The 24,086-nt window shown below is 36.3% G+C and overlaps 1 protein-coding gene across 8 annotated transcripts in view; it reads left to right on the top strand.

Moving 5' to 3' along the window:
• ERBIN (erbb2 interacting protein) overlaps window positions 1–24,086 on the top strand; it is a 119,586-nt gene that overhangs the window by 37,599 nt on the left and 57,901 nt on the right. For all 8 annotated transcript variants that reach the window (XM_043489188.1, XM_043489187.1, XM_043489186.1 and 5 more), the window contains exons 2-4: window positions 3,380–3,427; window positions 10,234–10,431; window positions 13,609–13,726. In XM_043489188.1, the coding sequence (XP_043345123.1) occupies window positions 10,243–10,431; window positions 13,609–13,726 (307 nt within the window). In that variant the 5' untranslated portion in view covers window positions 3,380–3,427; window positions 10,234–10,242. The remainder of the gene's footprint in view (window positions 1–3,379; window positions 3,428–10,233; window positions 10,432–13,608; window positions 13,727–24,086) is intronic.

The raw sequence follows: 24,086 nt of genomic DNA, 5'->3' as shown, positions 1-24,086 counted from the left end.
TTATGAACTATGATCTAGCAGTTTCACTCCCCTTTATTTACCTGCAAGAACTGAAGCCTACATTCTCATAATACTTGTACACAAATGTCATAGCACTCTTTCTAGGACAGATTGCCTTGGTGAGGGTATTGACTGGAAAGTGGCACATGGGAATTTTCTTGGGTGAAGGACAGATTTTATATCTTGATTGCTGTTGGTTATATGAATGTATGCGTTTGCCAAACTATACTCTAAAGGTCTATTTTAGTGTATAAATTATGTAAAAACATAAAAGTGGAAATTTCTGCAAATTTGGTAATTCCTTATAACTTCAATATGTGTGTCAACTGCTTTATTCCACATTAAGATTTTTTTAACATATATATGCTAACCATGGTTTGATATAAAAGTTTGTTTGGTTAACGTTGTTGGCATTGAAGAAACTTTCTACTGAATTAGAGTTAGGCTAGCAGGGGTCAGACAGCAATGCTGACCCTGAGAGTGTGACATGTAGCTATTTTACCAGCCTTCTTTCCTCATCTCTTGCTGTATGTGTTGTAAGGCATAGCGCATTTTATACATACAGTTGTTTTCGTCCTTCAGGATCAAGTGCTCCTTTACAGTATTTGTTTTTTTCATTACATAAGTTTCTTACCTTTTTATTCTTATTCTTTCACATGTAACTATTTTCATTGTTTACTAGCATATACTTACAGGTAATGGGTTAATAATGTCCATAAAGTTTCTCAGAACTAAGCACAGGTTGTATCAAATACAGCTTAGCAAATATGATAGCCATGATTAAACTAAAATCTTTCAGAACAACTAAACACCATCTAATAGCTATGGGCATGCCTGAGGAGCCTTTGTTGTGCATTTTAACTTGAACTCTTATTTAAAAAGATCATTCCAACATAAGATTTCTCTTAATCTAGCCAAGTATAACTTGTGATCTCTTCAGATCCATAGGGAAATACACATACTATATTTTTAGAAACTTTTATAGTGATTTCACTTTTCAGTTACAAATATTTCCCAAATGAGTGTTTATCAAAAAAGAATGGGAAGGGGAAAAGATGATAGTTTGAGTATAGATGACTGTGGATTATTGTTGAAACTGTTAGGAAAAAAAAATCACATCAGCATTTTCTTTATGATAAGGAATCTTGAGTTATAGCTAATCTTCTAAATCAGAATCTCTAAGGGAGAAGCTACAGTAATCTGTAGTTTTGAAAAATAACCCTAAACTGTACCATGGCACCCAAGGTTTCTTTGGGGTCCATGAGCAACTTTTTCCTTTTAACTGGCTGGAAACTTTGTTGGATGGTCTATGAATGGTTTTCCAAATCTGTTTATAAAAATGTGTCTTTGTCTTACTAGATTATTCCCTACACATCCACTATTATGAGTCTTGACTCACCATCTATTCTCACTCCCCTGTTTTCCCAGTGTCGTTTATAACTGAACTACCTGGGTTGTCTGTATTTGCTATGATGTTATCCTTTCCCTGTTTCTTGAATCCCCTACAAACAGTGTTTTGTCTCTGTTACTCCTCAGTAAGATAATCAGTGACGTACCTTTACCTTATTAAACAGTGGCAATTAAAGTTCTTATTAACATAGTTGATAACTTCCTCCTTGAAATATTTTTTTCCATTTAGCTTTAAAAATATCCTGTGGGCGAATGAGGGGTGGTTTCTCTTGACACTGACTGCTCTTCAGTGTCCTCTGCTGGTTCTCTTCTCTTCTTTATGACTTCTGTTTTTATAATGTCTCAGAGCTCAACCATTGAATTTGTTTTCTTCCTTCATTCCTTTCTTTTTGAACCTGTACCCTTCTATTCACATTGATGCTCTTGATTCTTTCATGTAATTTCATCACTTTATTTATATTTTAATATTTATTTATTTATTTGGCTGTGTCAGGTCTTAGTTGTGGCACTCAGGATCCGTGGGCTCCAGAGCATGTGGGCTTAGTTGCTCAGTGACATGTGGGATCTTAGTTCCCTGACCAGGGATTGAATCCGTGTCTCCTGCATTGGAAGGCAGATTCTTAACCATTGGACCACCAAGGAAGTCCCTAATTTCATTACTTTAAATATCTAAACAGATAACTTCCAAATTTATAGTCTCAGTTTGGATTTCTTTCCACATCTCTGAATATTCATGCAGCTGTCTGCATAGGCTCCCACTAGGACAGCTTTCAGGTTATTTCAAACTAAAGTCTCTAAACACAAGCTTTTCTTCTCTCTAACCTCCTTCTGTAGCCGTATTCCATGTTAGTTCATTATCAGTCCCATTTTATCAGACTACCGTGTATGTGGGAGTATGTTCAGTGACAAAATAAGTGGCCGTCTTTGCTTGATTAACACAGAAGGTATTTTTTGTGGTATGTGCTATGTGTAGAATTTGTGGAGAAAGTTAACTCAGCAGTCCTAAACAATTTTTTATAAAGACAAATAGTCTAATATATTTAAAGTGACCCTTTAAAATTCTGAAACACGTATTTATTAATATCACTGAGCTTTTAAGAAAAAGATTATTCGTGATATATGTACTTTTAATTAATGCTGCTGTTTTGGGTTTGGGTCTGTCCTATTTTGGAATGTGTTGGCTTCAGGTACAGAAAACCTAGCAGTGGTTTAAGCAAACAGAAGATTTCATTTTCTTATACATCAAGAAATCCAGATATTTCTGTGGTTAGCATTGGCTTAGCTACTCAGCAGTGCTGTTAAGAGACCCCAGCTTGCTTTGTCTTTCTGTTTTATCATCCTTATTGGTAGGCTTTTAATCCTCATGCTTGTTGATTGATATTCATCATGTTCACACCCATCCCTAGATAAGGAAGCAGATGTTTTTCCAGAATCCACTACCCTTCTATCCCCAAAGTAGACTTCTAAGTATGTGTCATTGAGCTTAACTGTGTCATCTGTCACCTGTCCACCCTTCTTGGAAAGCTGAAAGTGGGTATTTAGCTAGGTCCATTACCACCTTGAATAAAAGAAACTTCTGAAAAGAGGGAAAAGACTGATAAACAGTTAACAGTGTTTGCTACAAAGAACCATCAAAAACTACTAGATTTAAAAATAATTGGTGATTAGAGTTTATTTGCTTGGGAAAACTTTTATTATTTCTCAGCTCAAATAAATGGGATTTTAATGGTAGATAGAGTGGTATCTGTTACTTAGTATAGGTGAGGGCTCTCAATAGTCCACAAATGCATTATGAACAATAAATCCAGTGACTATTGAGAAATTAGCGATTTGCTGTGTGTCAGTTTATGTGGCTGATTTATAGAGGATTTTAATTTCGATTTTGAGATAAGAAATTGGAAGAGATGTTCCTTAAAGTCATAAAAATTATTTTTATTGTTAATTTTGTTTCTTTTTTTGGTTTTCATAGAATGTTGGCTCAATTAAGAAACATCAGGGAGATAAATTCAACCCAGTGGTAAGTAGTTTTAATTTCTTTTGTTAGAAAGTGTTTGCATTATTATTATGGCTTTTATTTGGTTGGCGCCTCTTCCTCCACTGTTTTTGTATCTGCCGTTTTAAGCCTGATTTATAACGTGACTCTTAAATCACAACACTAAAATTTTAATGAACAGTCCCCATGTGGATCACTTCCTGTTCAGATCAGGTCAGTCTTTCCCCCTGTGGTTTACTTCCTTGCAGTATTGTGTAAGGGAGGATCTCTTTGGATTTTGTTACTCATTTCTCTCTCATGTGTGCTTTCCTCCTCTGACCTCAATAATTAAGGTCCCCCTCCTTTCTTACCAATCAGCAGTTTTAGTCTGCTAAATTAGGATCCATTTTTGTATTTGTTCAAGGACCACTGAATTTATTCTGAGGCCTCAGTTGCTCTTTTCACTGCCTCTGTCCACAGGAAGTTCTGTTTTGGTGTTTTTTTTTTTAAATTCTGAAAGTATTCATTTGAGATATAAACTCTTTCTTTGCAGTTTCCTAGAGCTAAGTAAGTTTTTTTTTCTGAATTCACATTCTTTTCTGAGAAGTTCTGCAGTATGATTAGGACTACAGAAATGTCTTAGAGGTCATTTTACTTCCATTAACAATTATTCTGCTCTGTAAGTTGCCTTCTACCTCAAGTGCCCTGCACATATGATTTAAATAACATACTAAAATAAATAAACTCTTGTTTTTTTCTGACCACTCTGTGTAGCACATGAGATCTTAATTTCCAGACCAGGGATTGAACCCATGCTCTCTTTATTAGGAGTGTGGAGTCTTAAGCACTGGACCACCAGGGAAATCCCCACACTCGTAAATCATTGTATTTGGTAATAGCGTGTCATGTCCATTATTCTCAGCTGGGAGTTATGCTTTCACCTCCATTGTGATTTCTGGAAAGTGGATTTTTTTAAGGCCATATTTTGTGAATTATTGAATACTATCATATATAAATATAAGCATACAGTACTTATAATATGAACCAGAGTAATAGTTTGAAGTATTTTATTAGTGCTGTCTCTGCAGTAATAGAAATGTTCCTTATCTTTTTTTACTCAGTATGGTATCCATTAGCCACCTGTGACTATTGAGCGTTTGCAATATAGTCAGTGTGACTGAGAAACTAGATTTAAAATTTCGTTTGATTTAACTTGAATTTTCAGGTTAAAATGCCATTCTGTCTACCATATTGGACAAAGCAGATAGTTTTTTCCCATTTTTCTTAAGTGTCCCCCTAAGTCATTATCAGTTGCAAAAGAAAGTGTATATTCATTTTTAGAATCTTTTTTTCATTATCTCATTAAACGTACAAGTATAAGCTAAATTCCCCTTTAGTGATTAAATTCTTATTAGATCAATAAAACTGCTTATTCTTAATAAAATGCACCTTCATATAAACATAGGTTAAGCATATTCAGTAAACTTTATTGACAAAGTAATTTTTTGTTTTTTATTGAGGTATAGTTTATAAATAACATTATATTAGTTTCAAGTGTATGACATAATGATTATTATTTGTATATGTTGCAAAATAATCCTTACAATATGTCTAGCAAACATCCATGACCATACATAGAAGCAATTTGTGTGTGTGTGTGTGTGTGAGTATGTGGCGAGAGCTTTCAATCTACTCTCTTAGCAACTTTTGAATATGCAATACAGTATTATTAGCTGTAGTCACCATGTTGTACGTTATATCCCCATGACTCAGAAATTTTAGATAGAAACATTTGATGTTTGACATTAGTGTAAGGGAGGAAAAATTTTCCCTTCCCCCTGTTAGGGTTCCTGGCTGGGTCGGAAAATTTAACTGACAGAGACAGATTAATAGGAGAAAAATGTATATATTTATTTAATGTAAGTTTTAAAGGACACAGGAAGCCTTTGTAAGGGAAGGAAGACCCAAAGAAACAGTATTTAACATAAAATGTGATGTTTGATGAAGTGGACTGTTGTGTAGAAATACAATAGGTCAAAGAGTAAATGTAGTAAACGAGGAGATTTAGCAGGCCCTGTTCATTAGAATTTCTCTCCCTTCGTCTTTAGAGATACCTTCCAGTATAAAGAGGACACCTTTCACAGAAACATTTTTATGACCTGTTTCAGGGGAGAAAGGCACAGAGATCAGAGTGACCTTCCTGCTTCTGTTTTCTCAAACTCCTTTAGTTTAAAATACTAAGTATTCCTGAGTACTGTATTTTGTCCTGAACTCCATCAGTTGTTTGTCTCTGTAAACCCTAAAGAAGTATGTAGTAAAGACCTATTGATGTTTGAATTCTGAGATAAGTATATCCTAATATATTGAGAAATAGTATAGTGCAGTATGAGTACAGAATCAGTTTCTTTATGGAAAATGGGGATGATAATAGTACATGCCTTAAGATACATGAAGATGAAATGAGAATAAGCATATAGTTTATATGAAGCATTTAGTACAATGCCTGGTGCACATGGTGATTAAGTAAGAATAGTCAGATTTTTTTTTCTTTACTTGCTAGGGAAATACTTACCCTTATTGTCAAACACTTTAAGAATATGATATAATTTGAAGAGTTAGAAGCAGTGCCTTGCAGATTCATGTTGGAGCCTGAGGCAAAAGAGAAAAATTAGTCATACTGATTCTGTCTTTATTTTTAAATTAACTATGGATTAATGAATTATTTTTCCAAGAGTTTGATTTTTTACAAAAATGTTGCATTAATATATTTAATTTGATTTCTGAAGGGTTTTACTGTGTCTGAGGCATTTGCCTCACTGGCTTCAACCTAGTCTTGGCTCTGGGTAGAAGTAATCTAATACTCTAATGGAGTCTTCTGCCGAGGGCAATAATTTATTATTATTTTGCAAAGAATTGATAGCATTAATTAGAAGTCATTCTTACTCTATTGAGGTGGGCCTTTTTTTTTTTTTTTTAAGGAAATTAATGTTAGCCTCCTATGTATGTATGTGCTCTTTTTTTTTCTTTTCTTTTTTTTTTAATGTGTATGTATTCTTAATAAAACTAGCCTTGAGAATTTTCACTCATTCAAAATTGAATCTTTCCCCCGGTTAGATTGAAATAATGAAGTCTGCACTTTATTGAAGCAAGTTTCTTCTCTAGTGTGTAACCTTAAGCAAATATAAAATCTGTAAACTTTAGAAAAATTAAAAGAACAACATTAATTGAAACAAAATATACTTAGCATAGATTGGAATTTTGATGTGGGAGAGTTACAGGAAAGTTGAACGGCTGGTTAGGGAGACCTGAAAATATTTTTGCACTCCCACTTTTCTACTTAAAATTGCATATAGTCAAGTTCTTAATTAAGAAACAGCTCTTAATCAGAAATTAAATAAATATCTTTGTTATATTAGGGTTTTTCTTGTTGATGAGCAGACTTATAAACCATAGTTCTTTTCAGTTCAGTTCAGTAACTCAGTCATGTCCGACTCTTTGTGATCCTATGGACAGCTTCCCTATCCATCACCATCTCCCAGAGCTTGCTCAAACTCACGTCCATCAAGACAGTGATGCCATCCAACCATCTCATCCTCTGTCATCCCATTCTCCTCCTGCCTTCAGTCTTTCTAAGCAACAGGGTCTTTTCCAATGAGTCAGTTCTTTGAAAGGTGGCCAAAGTATTGGAGTTTCATCTTCAGCATCAGTCCTTCCAATGAATATTCAGGGTTGATTCCCTTTAGGATTGACTGGTTGGATCTCCTTGCAGTCCCAGGAGAAAAGTCAAGAGTTTTCTCCAACACCACAGTTTAAAAGCATGAATTCTTTGGTGCTCAGCTTTCTTTATGGTCCAACTCTTACATCCATACATGACTACTGGAAAAACCACAGCTTTAACTAGACGGACCTTTGTCAGCATAGTAATGTCTCTGCTTTTTAATATGCTGTATAGGTTTGTCATAACTTTTCTTTCAAGGAGCAAGCGTCTTTTAATTTCATGCCTGCAGTAACCATCTTCAGTGATTTTGGAGCCCAAGAAAATAAAATCTCTCACTGTTTCCATTGTTTCCCCATCTATTTGCCGTGAAATGATGGGACCGGATGCCATGATCTTAGTTTTTTGAATGTTGAGTTTTAAGCCAGTTTTTTTTACTCTCCTCTTTCACTTTCATCAAGAGGCTCCTCAGCTCTTCTTGGCTTTCTGCCATAAGGGAGGTGTCATTCTAAAATGGTTCTTATTAGGAGCATATAAATAGTTACTTTGAACTGTGGTATTGGAGAAGACTCTTGAGAGTCCTTTGGACAGCACAGAGATCAAACAGTCAATCCTAAAGGAAATCAACCCTGAGTATTCATTGGAGGGACTGATGGTGAAACTGAAGCTTCAGTACTTTGGCCACCTGATGTGAAGAGCCAACTCGTTAGAAAAGACCCTGATGCTGGGAAAGATTGATGGAGGAGAAAATGACAGAGGATGAGATGGTTGGATGGCATCACCGACTCACTGGACACGAGTTTGAGTAAGCTCTGGGAGGTGGTGATGGACAGGGAGGCCTGGTGTACTGCAGTCCATGGGATCAAAAAGATTTGGACACAACTGAGCAACTGAACAAACAACAACAATAAATGGTTACTTTCAGGATCATTTTTTGAAGTACAAAAGTGCTTGAGTTTATTTTTAAATTCACTATATATAAAATTTGAGTAAGAAGGGAAGTGGGCCTTAAGAAGCATTACTACGAATAAAGATAATGGAGGTGATGGAATTCCAGCTGAGTATTTCAAATCCTAAAAGATGATGATGTTAAAGTGCTGCACTCAATATGTCAGCAAATTTGGAAAACTCAGCAGTGGCCTCCAGACTGGAAAAAGTAATTTCATTCCAATCCCAAACAACATTCAAATTACAGTGTAATTGTGCTCAAATCTTCACATGCTAGGAAGATTATGCTCAAAGTCCTTCAAGCTAGGCCTCAGCAGCAGTATGTGAACTAACAGCTTCCAGATGTACAAGCTGGATTTGTTGCAGGAAGGGGGACCCCTTCCAGGGCCCGAAACTGGGCTCTTGTCTAACACTCGGAAATGAATTGTCCGAGGAAACACATGCTGACAAAGCAAGAGATTTTATTGGGAAAGGGCACCCGGGTGGAGAGCAGTAGGTAAGGGAACCCAGGAGAACTGCTCTGCCGCGTGGCTCTCAGTCTTGGGTTTTATGGTGATGGGATTCGTTTCTGGGTAGTCTTTGGCCAATCATTCTAATTCAGAGTCTTTCCTGGTGGCGCACGCATCACTCAGCCAAGATGGTTGCTAGCAAGAGGGATTCTGGGAAGTGGATAGACACGCGGTGTTTCCTTTTGACCTTTCCCGAACTCTTCCGGTTGGTGGTGGCTTAGTAGTTCTGTATTCCTTATCAGCATCTCCTGTCATAAAACAACTCATGCAAATGGTTACTATGGTGCCTGGCCAGGGTGGGCGGTTTCAATCAGTGTGCTTCCCCTAACAGATTTAGAAAAGGCAGAGGAACCAGAGATTAAATTGTCAACATTCATTGGATCATAGAAGAAGCAAGGGAATTCCAGAAAAACATCTATTTCTGCTTTATTGACTGTGCTAAAGCCTTTGACTGTGAATCACAACAAACTGTGGAAAATTCTTAAAGAGATGAAAATACCAGACTAACTTACCTGCCTCCTGAGAAACCTGTATGCTGATCAAGAAGCAATAGCTAGAACTGGACAAGGAGCAACAGACTGGTTCAAAATTGGGAAAGTAGTGAGACAATACTGTATATTGTTACCCTGCTTATTTAACTTCTGTGCAGAGTACATCATGCAAAAGCTGGGCTGGATGAATATCAAGCTAGAATCAAGCTAGAATATCAAGCTAGATTGCCAGGAGAAATATCAACAACCTCAGATATGCAGATGATACGATCGTAATGGCAGAGAGTGAAGAGAAACTAAAGAGCCTCTTGATAAATGTGAAAGAGGAGAGTGAAAAAGCTGGCTTAAAACTCAACATTAAAAAAGCTAAGATCATGGTATCCGGTCCCATCATTTCATGACAAATAGAAGGGGAAAACGTGGAAGCAGTGACAGACTTTTTTTCCCTTGAGTTCCAAATTCACTGTGGATAGTGACTGTAGCCATGAAAAAGACGCTTGCTCCTTGGAAGGAAAGCTATGAGCAACCTAGACAGCATATTAAAAAGCAGAGACATCACTTTGCCAACAAAGGTGCGGGTAGTCAAAGCTGTGGTTTTTCCAGTAGTCATGTGAGAGTTGGACCATAAAGAAGACTGAGCACTGAAGAATTGATGCTTTTGAACTGTGATGTTGGAGAAGACTCTTGAGAGTCTCCTGGACTGCAAGGAGCTCGAACCAGTCAATCCTAAAGGAAATCAGTCCTGAATATTCATTGGAAGGACTGATGCTGAAGCTGAAGCTGAAGCTCCAATACTTTGGTCACTTGATGCAAAGAGCCAGCTCATTGGAAAAGACCCTGTTGCTGAGCAAAAGGAGAAGGAGGGGGCAGAGGATGAGATGTGTGGATAGCATCACTGACTCAATGGACATGAAGGAATCTGAGCAAACTCCAGGAGATGGTGAAGGACAGGAGAGCCTGGCATCCTGTAGTCCATGGGGTCGCAAAGAGTCAGATAGGATTTAGTGACTGAACAACAACACATATAAAATTTGATAGGAAAGCAGTGTAAATGCATTCTGTTGAGTGTGTTTACAGAAGGGGATGTTTATCTGTGATGTATAAGCTCTGAGAATTGAACGGGAATAGTTTGTTTTTAAAAATTGTTACAATGCTTTTACTAAACTTATTTTTGTTTGCATATTTCAGTGTCTAAAAATGACTACAAAACGAAGTTTATTTGTGCGGTTGGTACCATGTCGTTGTCTACGAGGAGAAGAGGAGACTGTCACTACTCTTGATTATTCTCATTGCAGTTTGGAACAGGTTCCCAAAGAGATTTTTACTTTTGAGAAAACTCTGGAGGAGCTCTACTTAGATGCTAATCAGATTGAAGAGCTTCCAAAGGTATGTTAATCTGGTCTTTCAAGAATTGCCTTTGGTTATTTTTATGCCTAGAAGTATGATATTCCCAATGTTGCCATAATGCTAATACATATGTATATATTATTGCCCCTGTTTTGGTTTAATTTCATCTTTAGGATATGTAACACAATTCAGATTTTTAAATTGAATTTTTAACCTTTATCTCTTCAAGTTAGTTGCTTATTAATGCAAATAATTTAAAATTTTATATTTAATTCCAGGCTTGTTAGAGCCACTAAGGTAGATAATGAAGTGAAGTGAAAGTCACTCAGCCATGTCCAACTCTTTGGGACTTCATGGACTATACAATCCATGAAATTCTCAAGGCCACAATACTGGACTGGGTAGCAGTTCCCTTCTCCAGGGGATCTTCCCAACCCAGGGATCGAACCCAGGTCTCCTGCATTGCAGGCAGATTGAATTCCTTACCAAATGAGCCACCAGGGAAGCCCCAGAATACCAGAGTGGGTAGCCTATCCCTTCTCCAGGGGACCTTCCCGACCCAGGAATCGAACTGGGGTTTCTTGCATTGCAGGCGGATCCTTTACCAGCTGAGCCACCAGGGAAGCCCGAGGTAGATAATAAGACTGTACAGTTTCTGCAGCCAGCAGATTTACCTAGACAAAGAATTGAAATTAATGTTTTTCTAGTTTTCATGAGACTTCGATCTACATTATAGCAATTGAAGATAAATTGTCCTTTTAGTTATCACATCAGAATTTGGTTTTTTTAACAGCTTTGCAAAGGTATTGTTCTGTTTTCCCCATTTCAGTTTTGTTTGGAAAGGCTTTGGAGGACTTAATATTTCTGAAATGGAGGAACAACTAGCAGGAGAAAGTTGGTTTGTTGCCATGAAACATCCTCTCCCATTAACAACTTGCTTGCTAAAATATTTTAGTGGTTACTTCTTTTTTTCCCTTAAATTCTAACCTGACTTCATCCCCTACTCAGTTTCTTATTTTTGCAGAAAAAGTTGCAATAGTTTTACCACCCGAACAACAGTGTTTTTTAAGCTGTGGGTGTAGACTCATTAGTGGCTCATAAAAATCTATTTAATGTATGGGGCATTTCCAAAAAATAAACTCTTATTTGGACTGGCGAATTTAGAAGACAAAAAATACAAGACATCCAATTAAATTACAATTTTCAAATAAAGAGTAATTTTTTAGTATAAGTGTGTTTCATGCAGTGTATAGGACATCTCTCTCACTAAAAAAATTATTGTTTATCTGAACTTCAAGTTTAACCAGGCATCCTGTATTTTATTTGGTAACCCTAACTATCATAGAGTAGAAAATAGAGTGTTGCATGTATCTATTGTAACATAAAATATTTGTTTTAGATTTATGTATGTGTTTATATACATCCTGGATGGCAGCCTTGTTTTGGAAGAGTTGCTCTTTGGGTGGCTAGTATAGTAGTAAAATCATTCTGAAAGCCAGCACCATCCAAGATTGTCTCATAAAGAGCTCTTTATATAGCTATGGATAAAATATTAGAAGTTGTGGATTGTATGTTCATGACTTTATTCCCTAGGTTATGATAGGGTGCTTTGTAATTGACTGTTTGCTTGCATGTTATTTTTCAGCAGGGAATTTATCTTCCTTAGCTAGGTCTCCTAGAGAAAATGGAAGACCAAAATTAGTCCCATTTTCTAATCACTGCCAGTGAGGTCTCATTTTGGGGACTGTGTTGAAAAGAGAGAGGGATGGTTTGATAGTGCAAATAACTGAATCACTTATCTTGCCTAGCAATTTTCCATTTTTGGAAGAATTCTCTCCCTAAATAGGATTTATTCAGTGCCATCCTGCAGACACTTTTGTTTTTTCCTAAAGATTTTACTTTTTAGAGCAATTCTAGATTCACAGCAAAACTGTGAGGCAAGTATAGAGATTTCCCAAGGCCACATAATGGCTCAGATGGTAACAAATCTGCCTGCAGTGCAGGAGACCCAGGTTCGATCCTTGGGTCGTCGGGACTATCCCCTGGAGAAGGGAATGGCAACCCACCAGTATTCTTGCCTGGAGAATTCCATGCACACAGGAGCCTGGCAGGCTACAGTCCATGGGGTCACAGTTAGACACGATTAGGTGACTAACAGACGCACATAGATTTACCAAATATGTACCCTGTCCCCACACATGCATGGCTTCCACTGTTATCAACACCCCTCTTTGGTACCAGAGTGGTTAAACCATCACAGTAGTTAGAACTGATGAACCTGTGTTGAAAAATCAGAATCACCCAAAGTCCATAGTTTACATTATGGTTTGCTCTTGGCGTTGTGCATTCTGTGGATAGCACAATGCATATAATGACATGTATTCATCATTATGCAATCAAACATAGTATTTTCAGTACCCTAAAAATCCTCTGTACTCTGCAAAGGTTTTTTTTGGTATGAAGCTTAGAAGTAGCCCACATACTTACTGCCTTTGGTTAAATATATTTAAGTCACATTTTCATTATTGTGATTTTAGCATAACAGTATGTGTGCTCCCTTATTTTATTTTTCTCTCTCAAATCAGAATTCTGTATTTTAATTCATTTAAAACCAATTTTACATATTTGAATTTATATAAATTATAAACTTAAATTTTGGAATAAGGATGCTTGAAACATAAGATTCAAAGTGAAAGTGAAAGGGTTAGTTGCTCAGTTGTGTCCGACTCTTTGCTATCCCATGGACCATAGCCCACCAGACTCCTCTGTCCATGTAGTTCTCCAGTCAAGAATACTGGAGTGGGTAGCCATTCCCTTCTCCAAGGGATCTTCCTGACCAAGGGATTGAATCTGGGTCTTCTGAATTGCAAGCAGATTCTTTACCATCTGAGCCACTGGGGAAGCCCTTTTAGTTTACTATATTTAGCAGCCACTTATTTCTTATGATCCTAACAGAATATACACCATATGGTAGATTTTGTTAAGTGCATTTTGCCTAGGGTAGAAGTGTGAGGATATAAATCATTCTGAGTAGTCCAATTGTATTCAGATCTGTAATAGCATAAAATAATAAGAGATCTTCTCTGGTATGTGTGTAGGTATAATTCATTCAGTTTTAATGACATTGATAATATTTGTCTTTCTAAAGGTTAATAAATGACATATTTAAGGAAACTGAAGGAATAATCAAAATCTTTCTCTACCTTGTTTCAACAGCAACTTTTTAACTGTCAGTCTCTACACAAACTGAGTTTGCCAGATAATGATTTAACAGCATTACCAGCATCTATTGCAAATCTCATTAATCTCAGGGAACTGGATGTCAGCAAGAATGGTAAGAGTCTTTCTTTTCTAACTTTTGTGCTTGGGGACATGTTAAATAAATAAAATTTCTTTTGTATTTTACCAGATAAAAAAGGATTAAAAAGTCAGATTGTAGTCAGTTATATTAGGTTTATATATATATGTATAAATCTATGAGAATTTAAAGCAAAATGAAGAAAAAGTATAAATGTTTTAAAATAGCTTTAATTGAAATGCTGTGGATATGTGCATGTACATATTTATGTGTCCTTAAATCTGCTTTTTTCATGTATTTATTTACTGCCTTGTTTGTGATGGTGAGAAACAAGTAACAACTAACTGTAATGTCTGTTGTTGATCACACATTTTGAATGATCTGTAAGCATGGACTGTAATGTAGCTCCATATGATACTGACATAAAATACTTACAGTGTAGTGTTAAAGTTTAAAAAAAACTTGTGCTACATTAATGAATTGAACATCAGCAAATACTTATTGAGAGACCACTCTGCGCCAGATACTTTATTAGGAGCTTGGATTACAAATTAATGATGGAAAGTGAAAGGACACAGTCACTGTCCTCTTGGGGTACACTGTCTTGGTTTTGTGTGCCTAGTTTGATAAACATTAAAGTGTGGAAGAGATGTTCCAAATTGTTAACTCCTTACCTTGAAGTGAGCGAGAAGTAACACTTAAAAATTTTAGAGTGAGCATATTATAATATATTGGAATAATATTAGGATAAGCATTTCCCAAGACCAGAGAAATTCTTATACATAACCACAGTATCATTATCACTCAAGAAATTTGACACCATATTTTCCCCTGTTGCCTAATAATGCCCTTTTTAGCTATTTGCCCAGCCTATACCAAGTTAAAAATTACATTTAGCTTTCAGTTGTGTCTCTTTGACACAGCTTGCCCCTCTTTTTGTGACATTGTTGTTTTTGTAGAGTTCAGATCAGCTGGTTTTTAATTGTTAAGAGTTTTCCTCTCATGATTTTATTTGAGGTTAATTAATTTCCTCAGCTTCTTCAAGGGCAGTTTGAAATTTGTTTCCATTCCTCATGCTTAATAGAGTGGCAAGTATTGCGTAAATTCCAAAGTAAATGAACTTAATCCATTACCATTGTAGCTGTACATACACTGACAGTTAAGTAGCATTGTTGAACTTTGGAATTGTGACCTTAGAAGTCATTAAGTGTAACCTTCCACTCTGAAGGGTTATCTCTTCTACTTTTTGGTGTTATTGATAAAATTACATACACCTGGGAAAGGCTAGCAAGCAATGTTATTAGTCTTCATAGTATGAAACTATTCCTTGGCTCAATAATGCACATGCTTTATTATCCTCCTGAAAATGCACTAATTCCAGACTGACTTCTCTAAACTGAGAATTGTGCAATTATGCCCTACAACATCATTCCATCAATATCTTAGACTTTCACACAAAGAATAGCGTGTTTGAGTTATGACAACCCATTGGACTATATAGTGTTTCTCTCTTTTTTTCATTCTAGCTTCAGCAATTCTTTGTGGGTTATTGAAAACCTGCTTTGTACAATTCTGTCAGCTTGTGAGTTTTTTTTGAAGAGTTAGAGATAATTTCTATGTGACCAAAAGATTTAGGATAAGCACTTAAGTATTCTGCTTTGAAAGAGAATGGCATTAGTTATAATTGTCAATAAAACCTTACAGTTTATTTCACTAAAAAGCAAGTTGATTTTGTCTATTCTTTTCTTTCTATGTGATCTCATCTATTTTTTAAATGGCAGAATCAGCCCCTTGCCTTTTGTTTGTTTTCTTCTCTTCTTGGTCTTTAATGTCTCAATGCAACTGCATTTCATTGATGGTGAACAAAGTAAGTGAGGAGAGACAGGAAACTATGATTATGTCAGAACCATTACCTTGACTGACAAAAATTCTAGTACTTCTAATTCCTAATCTAATAGTCATCATTACAGCTGATGTAATTAACCCATTTTACTTTTATAGAGTTGAGACTATTTTAATTAACTGTGTAATCCTCAAGTATATGCTTATACAAGTCTACGTTACTATTACTTTTTGCCTGTGCCTCATGGCTTGTGGGATCTCAGTTTCCTGACCAGGGACCCAGGCCACAGCAGTGAAAACCCAGAATCCTAACCACTAGGCCGCCAGAGAACTCCAAGTCTACATTATTGAAAATAAGACTATATTATGCATATTATAGGGTGATGTGGTTGATTATGAAAAATTTGAGTTTCATTAGTTGTATATTTAACAGCTTGCTTAAAAGAAAGGATAGCATATGCTAAATGAAAGCAGTGTTTATCAAATTATGGAATTAATTACATTTAGTATTAAGATGGCCATTATGTTAGAGATGGATGAGTTTCATCTTTTATTCTGAATGAGAAAATTGAATTACCCTTAAATACACCCCTAAATCGGAGAAGACAATGGCAACCCACTCCAGTACTCTTGCCTGGAAAGTCCCGTGGACAGAGGAGCCTGGTGGGCTGCCGGCCGTGGGGTTGCTGAATCGTACACGAATGACGCAACTTAGCAGCAGCAGCACCCCTACATATCTTCTCTATTACAGCATCTCATCATGTTAAATGTTGCATAAGATGCTTTAATCTCGTATCAAAGTTCTAGTATTCTTCTCCTTTGAGGTGTTTTTATCAGTTCAATTAACGATATTCTATTATATCTTAATATAACATTTTTTTCGTGTTTACTATCTATGTGCTCCCTGCTTGGAAGGAGGCAGGAAACACTGTGGCATACTTTATTAGTGTTTCAGCAAGCTGTATTTATTTAAAAGCACTTGTTTTAGGGTTCTTTCCTTTCATTTTTCTTAGTTTCTGATATTTTGATATTTCTTCCAGTGTTTCTCACTTGCCAAGTAATATGGCTTAGTGATTAAAATATTTATTTAGAAAGAGAAAAATTGAGTTGTATTCTGATCGTTACTTCTTTGTTTATTTGCCATGTTGCTATATTTGGAAATTAATCTCCGTTCTCAGTTAGACTATACATAATTTCATCAATATCACCACTTCCCGTTCTGCTCATGCGACTGCTAACCACACTGTGAACCAGTGTGTGTACAGGAAGTACATAAATGTAAGGTGTTGATATTTTTCTTCATTTTGTAAGGAATTCACTTTTTATCATTTATATTTGATGATAAAACTAAAGTCTTAATTTATGAGTCAATTGATTCTTTTTCTTGTCTAAGGTTTTGGTTTATTGTTAGCTTTTTAAAGAAAGGAAAAGCTCACCAAACTGCTATGCCAAGCCACTGCAAATAGCAACTGGTGTTAGAGAAATTAACATTTAATATCCATTGTGTTCAAGTGGCTGCTGCTGCTGCTTTTTTTTCTTTTTTGCTGTATTATGTAGCATGTGGGATCTTAGTTCCCTAATCAGGGATTGAACCTGCGTCTCCTGCATTGCAAGATGAATTCTTAGCTGCTAGACTGCCAGAGAAGTCCTGGCCTGTTTTCTTGAGCAGACTAATAGGGATGATGATTAAAATAATTTGCAGAAGGGGTTGATAGAGAAAGCTGATGGAGAGAGAAAAGAAATGAAGACTATCTAGCTGTCAATTCTCTCTATATAAGCAGACTGAATAAAAACTAGGAATTTTAACGGAGAGAAGTCAGAAAGAATGGGTTGAAAGTTTATGGGTCAAAACAGGAAGCAGTTCCTTGAATCTGAGAAAATCTGATGATTGGGGACAAAATACTGTAAAAGGCTCTTCACTTTTAAGTTCAAAGAAGTTATATTGATTACAAGGAAAATTATCGATTGCTGGGGAAGTCACTTATTTTTCTGTTTTAAAATTTCTAAAGTTGCTGATTTGCTTAGTAGTTAATGTTGTTTAAATTCAGCTGTTTTAATAAATCAGCTTATTTAAGATAACGAAAGAAGAAAAATCCTGTGTTAAACTGACATGGAACTTAAAAAACACAGTCTGGTGATCCCTGGTCACTGCTAAGTGTGTTGTTAATGTAGACCATAAGTGGGGTGTACAGTCACTGTGCCTTACCATAGGCCTTAGCACTCACTGTGTTATACCTGATGCTAACCATACATCTGTTATCCCCTAGCCAGTATAATCATTTAAGTTGGCAATTTCTGGTTCAGACTCTTGACTGGAAATCAGTGTTACATTCTGTACTATTTGTTACCATAGCCTTTAAAATACAGAAACAGTAAAGAACCACTATTAACTTACATTGTACATTTGGGTCATTGGAGGGATATTGATGCCCTCCAAACAAAGATCCCCAGGGTTACCTGTGATTGAGCCATGGGAATGGAAGGGGAGTCGCAGCAGGTGCTAAAAGACTGTTACAGGATTTGGGCTTGTACTTGATTGGAAGAGGATTTAAGAATATGAGTGTTTGCTATGAATGGAATGCTGTCAAGAGGTATAATTATGTGATTGAGAATATTAATAAATGTTATCTATAGGGAGGGCAGATTAGAGCAAAGCTAAAGCTATAATCAATAAAGTAGCAGCAGTCATACGTTAGAAGGGATGGCTTGGACAAGATTCACATTTTGTCTTTGTTAAGTTGTGAATACAAATACGCTTTTGTATTGATCTTGATTGTCTTGTATTGTCTTGTATTGTATTGATCAAGATTGTCTTGATCTCTTGTGGTTAAAGAATGGCCTCCTTAAATATTGGTATTACGTGAAATTGCTTAGTTCAACAGGGAAATACCAAGGTCTCCCTTTAATTGCATCTTGTTCATAGAAAGACCAAGGACTAGCTGATAGTACCAGGCCAGTTCTTAGATTAGATTTCAGGAGGTATTTTCTCTTTCTCAGCAGTAAAAAGAGAACTCTTCTGTATAACCAAAATAGATTAATCTGAGCAGGATAGCCATGTTTAATAGTATCTTCATTTTATTAATTTTAGCAACAGAGTTAAATTCTTATGAAAAGAGTATATGACAAAGAAAGAACACTGTTGAAGTCAAGTGCGAATGAAAAAGGAACAGGTAGTTGAAATTGTTAATGAAGAACTAATTCATGATGAAATTCAGGTTATGCCTGCTTTATGTATGAGGATGAAAGAGCCATCTTTGGAGACAAGCTAACGCAAGCATTGAGGTTAGTCCTCATTGAGAAAGTGAGAACAAAGATTTGGTGGAAGTGAGGAAGTTAGCGATGCATATGTCTAAGGTAAGAATGTACCAGAAAGAAGAAACAGCCAGTGTATAGTTTGTAAGGTGAGAGTGTCCATGGCATGTATGGGAAACAGAAGACTATAGTAGTTAAAACATAGTGAGCAAGATGGGAGTGATTGGAATAGAGGTCAGAAAGGTAGGGATTTGGTAGCAAAAAGGTAGAGTCTTGTAGGCATTTGTATGTACTTTGACATTTACTCTCATTCAAGTGGAATCACTTGGAAGGGTTTGAGTCAGGTCATTCAGAGAATGATCTGACTTGCATTTTATTTTTATTTTTTACATCTAAAAAAATTTATTTAATTGGAGGCTAATTACTTTATACTATTATAGTGGTTTTTGCCATACATTGACATGAATCAGCCATGGGTGTACATGTGTTCCCCATCCTGAACCCCCCCTTCCCACCTCCCTCCCCGTCCCATCCCTCTGGGTCATCCCAGTGCACCAGCCCTGAGCACCCTGTCTCATGCATCCAACCTGGACTGGTGATCTGTTTCACATATGATAATATACATGTTTCAATGCTATTCTCTCAGATCATCCCACCCTCACCTTCTCCCACACAATCCAAAAGACTGTTCTATACATCTATGTCTCTTTTGCTGTCTCACGTATAGAGTTATCGTTACCACCTTTCTAAATTCCATATATATGCATTAGTATACTATATTGGTGTTTTTCTTTCTGGCTTACTTCACTCTGTATAATAGGCTCCAGTTTTATCCATCTCATTAGAACTGATTCAAATGCATTCTTTTTAATGGCTGAGTAATATTCCATTGTGTATATGTACCACAGCTTTCTTATCCATTCATCTGGTTGGATGGACATCTAGGTTGCTTCCATGTCCTGGCTATTGTAAACAGTGCTGCGATGAACATTGGGGTGCACGTGTCTCTTTCAATTCTGGTTTCCTCAGTATGTATGCCCAGCAGTGGGATTGCTGGGTCATATGGCAGTTCTATTTCCAGTTTTTTAAGGAGTCTCCGCAGTGTTCTCCATAGTGGCTGTACTAGTTTGCATTCCCACCAAGAGTATAAGAGGATTCCCTTTTCTCCACACCCCTCCAGCATTTATTGTTTGTAGATTTTTGGATAGCAGCCAGTTAGACTGACGTGTAATGGTACCTCATTGAGGTTTTGATTTGCATTTCTCTGATAATAAGTGATGTTGAGCATCTTTCCATGCGTTTGTTAGCCATCTGTATGTCTTCTTTGGAGAAATGTCTGTTTAGTTCTTTGGCCCATTTTTTGATTGGGTCTTTTATTTTTCTGGAATTGAGCTGCAGGAGTTGCTTGTATATTTTTGAGATTAATCCTTTGTCTGTTTCTTTCTTTGCTATTATTTTCTCCCAATCTGAGGGCTGTCTTTTCACCTTGCTTATAGTTTCCTTTGTTGTGCAAAAGCTTTTAAGTTTCATTAGGTCCCATTTGTTTATTTTTGCTTTTATTTCCAATATTCTGGGAGGTGCTTCATAGAGGGTCCTGCTGTGATTTATGTCAGAGTGTTTTGCCTATGTTTTCCTCTAGGAGTTTTATAGTTTCTGGTCTTACGTTTAGATCTTTAATCCATTTTGAGTTTATTTTTGTGTATGGTGTTAGAGAATGTTCTAATCATTATTTTACATGTAGCTGTACAATTTTCCCAGTGCTGTTTATTGAAGAGACTGTCTTTTCTCAATTGTTTATTCTTGCCTCTTTTGTTGTAGATTAATTGATCATAGGTATGTGGATTTATTTCTGGACTTTCTATACTGTTCCATTGATCTCAATTTCTGTTTTTGTGCCAACACCATACTGTTTTTATTAGTGTAGCTTTGTAGTATAGTCTGAAGTCAGGGAGATTGATTCCTCCATGGAGGGGAGAGGGACCAGTTAGGGGCATGAGATTAAGAAATATAATCTACTATGTGGTGATGCTAGTGGTAAAGAACCTGCCTGCCATTTCAGGAGACATAGGAGATGTAGGTTCAATCCCTGGGTTAGTAAGATCCCCTGGAGGAAGGCATGGCAACATACTCCTGTATTCTTGCCTGGAGAATCCCATGGACAGAGGAGCCTGGCAGGTTGTAGTGCATAGGGTTGCAGAGAGTCAGACATGACTGAAATGACTTAACATAGCACAAACATGTATAAAACAGATAAGCATCAAGGATATATTTTATATTACAGGGAATTATAGCCTTTATCATGTAATAACTTTTAATAGAGTATAATCTGTAAAAAATATTGAATCACTATTCTGTACACCTGAGATGTAATATAGTTTATCAGCTATACTTAAGTTTAAATAGATCAGTAAATGTGAAAATGTGTTCAACTCTAGGAAATAGCTCTCAGTTGGCAAAGAATCTTCCTGCAATGCAGGAGACCCTGATTTGATTCCTGGGTCAGGCAGATCCAATGGAGAAGAGATAGACTACCCACTCAAGTATTCTTGGGTCTCCCTTGTGGCTCAGCTGGTAAAAAATCCACCTGTAATGCAGGAGACCTGGGTTCGATCCCTGGGTTGAGAAGATCCCTTGGAGAAGGAAAAGGCTACCCACTCCAGTATTCTGTCCTGGAGAATTCCGTAGACTGCATAGTCCGTGGGGTTGCAAAGAGTCGAACATGACCGAGCGACTTTCACTTTGACTTTCTAGGAAATATCAGGAAAATATCTAGTTTTAGTTCATATCTCGTTTATGTCTGTGAGGTTCAACCCTCTCAGAAAGTGTTTATTGGCAAAAAGTAAAGATATCATCAAATGTCGGCAAGATATAAATAGGCATTGTAGTATGAAAATTGATACTGCCCCCCACGGTAAAGAATTTGGAAGCTATTGAGTGACACTGGTAACTATGTACAATGTCCTATTCCAGTAATGCACAAGAGAGGCAAAGATTCTCCCCTCATAGAACAAGTACTCTTTGTGGTGCCTAGAAAGAGACTTCTAAAGATAGATAAGTACGTTAATCTGTTTGACATTGTCCCAGGTATCACTGGGTTTCTTTACTTTTTGCCCTTTGTGTTTCAGAATGACTAGTTTTTGTTGCCATGTCTTCTGTCTCATTGACATTTTCTCCTGCAGTGACTAATCTTTAAATCCTATCCTGTGGTTTTTTCATTTAGATGTATTGTTTTTATCACTTGTAAAGTTTCCATTTCTTATATTTAATCTTTTCCTCCCCATCATTTAGTTAATTTTTTCCCTTTAAGTACCATGGCTGTTTTAAAGTCCTTTTTTTAAAATCTTGTTATCTAAGTAGAGAATAATACAGTAAATCTGATGTGCCTATCAACCAGAAGTATAACATACCGGTATGTTACATGTATACCTTATACTTTGCCAAACAATCTCTCTCATACATAAATATTTCAAGATGAAGCCACTCTACTATTACCACAATTTATAAAAAACAGCTAACAGTAATTCCTTAATATCATTAGATATTCATCAGTGTTAACATTTTCTGATTTGAAGCTTTACATGAACTTTGTAAATTCTAGCAAAAGTTCTTTAAAATGAATCATGTTGAAACCTTTAGGGAAATTGACTTTTAATAACAACAACAATGATAAAAACCTTTCCTTAAGGAACCATTGAGCCCAGATTTTTGAAGTTGTTATTGAGATGATTGTAGAGTTACATGCGTTTTTAAGAAACAGTACAAATTGGTACCCTTGTACTTAACCACCTAGTTTCCCTCATTGGTAATAATTGCAATTATTATAGAACAGTAATGATACTGACATTGATACGGTCTCCCAGTCTTACTCAGATCTTTTCAGTTTATGTGCATGCATGTGTGTGTGTGTAGTAGTAATAGTAGTAGTAGGTTTAGATATTTACCATAGCTAGTTCTCTTTCATCTTCTCTTATCTGGGTAGTTATTCAGTTTTTCTTTGTCTTCAACTTTTTTAAACTGGATAGTTTTGATGATTACTGGCCAGTTTTGTAGGATTTCTCTTCATTTGGATTTGTTTGATATTTGCTTATGATTAAATTCAGGTTGGTGTTTGGGGAAGGAATATGACAGTAGGTGTTGCACCCCTTCCCAGTGTATCTTAAGATGAATTGCACTATGATGACACTGGTAACTGCTAACTTTTAAATAGCTGAAGTGGTTGGTGCCTAGGAGAGTTCTTTACTCTTTCCCCTCTTAAAAATTAATATGCATTTTGCGGGAGAAGCTTTGAAACTATATTGATATACTGTTTCTCTTCATTCTTTTACCCACTAATTATAGTATCCATTGATAAGTTTTGACTGATCAGTTATTGCTATAGTATTTGCCAGTTGATGATTTTGTATCATTTCATTTTTCATCATCTGAAATTCTGTGGTTGGCTCGGTAATAAACTTGCTTAGAATCGTACATTCATGAAGTTGACAGAGCCTTCAGTGACCCTCCAGTGTCAGCCCTCTTGAATAGTCATGTTGTGTTGGTGAAGGAATGAGTTTTCTATTAATAGAATTTTGGGAACATTTTTTTAAAGTTATTAATTTGCATTCCTCTAGTCTGGATTACAACAGTGCTACTTAAGGTTGGTCTATGAATTGTTGCTAACTTAATTATTGTTGCTAACTCAATTATTGTTGCTATGTTTTTGCTGAGGTAAGTTGAGGTAAGATTAAGTTCCTAGAAACTTCTACCATAATTTGACTTGTCACGTTTGTGTTATATTTTGCAGAAGTATTGGTGTATAACTGCCTCAGGCATGTCCATTGGCATATCTGATGCATATTCTCTATCAGTACCTCTTCTGTCTTCAGCTTTGCTTTCAGCTTTGTTACCCTATATGTATTAGAGGCCAGCTCAATCTGGAACCCAGGATATTAAAAGTAATGCCTCTTTTCTACACTACTATATAAAAATTAGATAAATAATAAGGACCATAAGGACCTCCTGTATAGCACAAGGAACTCTTCTTAATACTCTGTAATGACCTATATAGGAAAAGAACCTTTTAAAAAATGAATGTATGTGTATGTTTAACTGATTGACTTTTACTGTGCAGCAGAAACTAACACAGCATTATAACTCAACTCTACTCCAATGAACATTTTTTTAAAGTAGTGCCTCTTTTTATGTGAAAACACAGGAAGAATGCTGATTATTCTGCATTTTGTGTCCTTACCACCACACAGAGAAGGCACTGATTTTCTGATGAACAGAGAGAAGGAAAGGAGGGTAAAACTAAACAAGATGG

This window comes from Cervus canadensis, chromosome 16 (genome assembly GCF_019320065.1).
Source record: "Cervus canadensis isolate Bull #8, Minnesota chromosome 16, ASM1932006v1, whole genome shotgun sequence".
Classification (NCBI taxonomy): Eukaryota; Metazoa; Chordata; class Mammalia; order Artiodactyla; family Cervidae; genus Cervus; species Cervus canadensis.
Note: the sequence above shows the minus strand (reverse complement) of the source record. Positions and strands in the feature narration are given on the sequence as shown.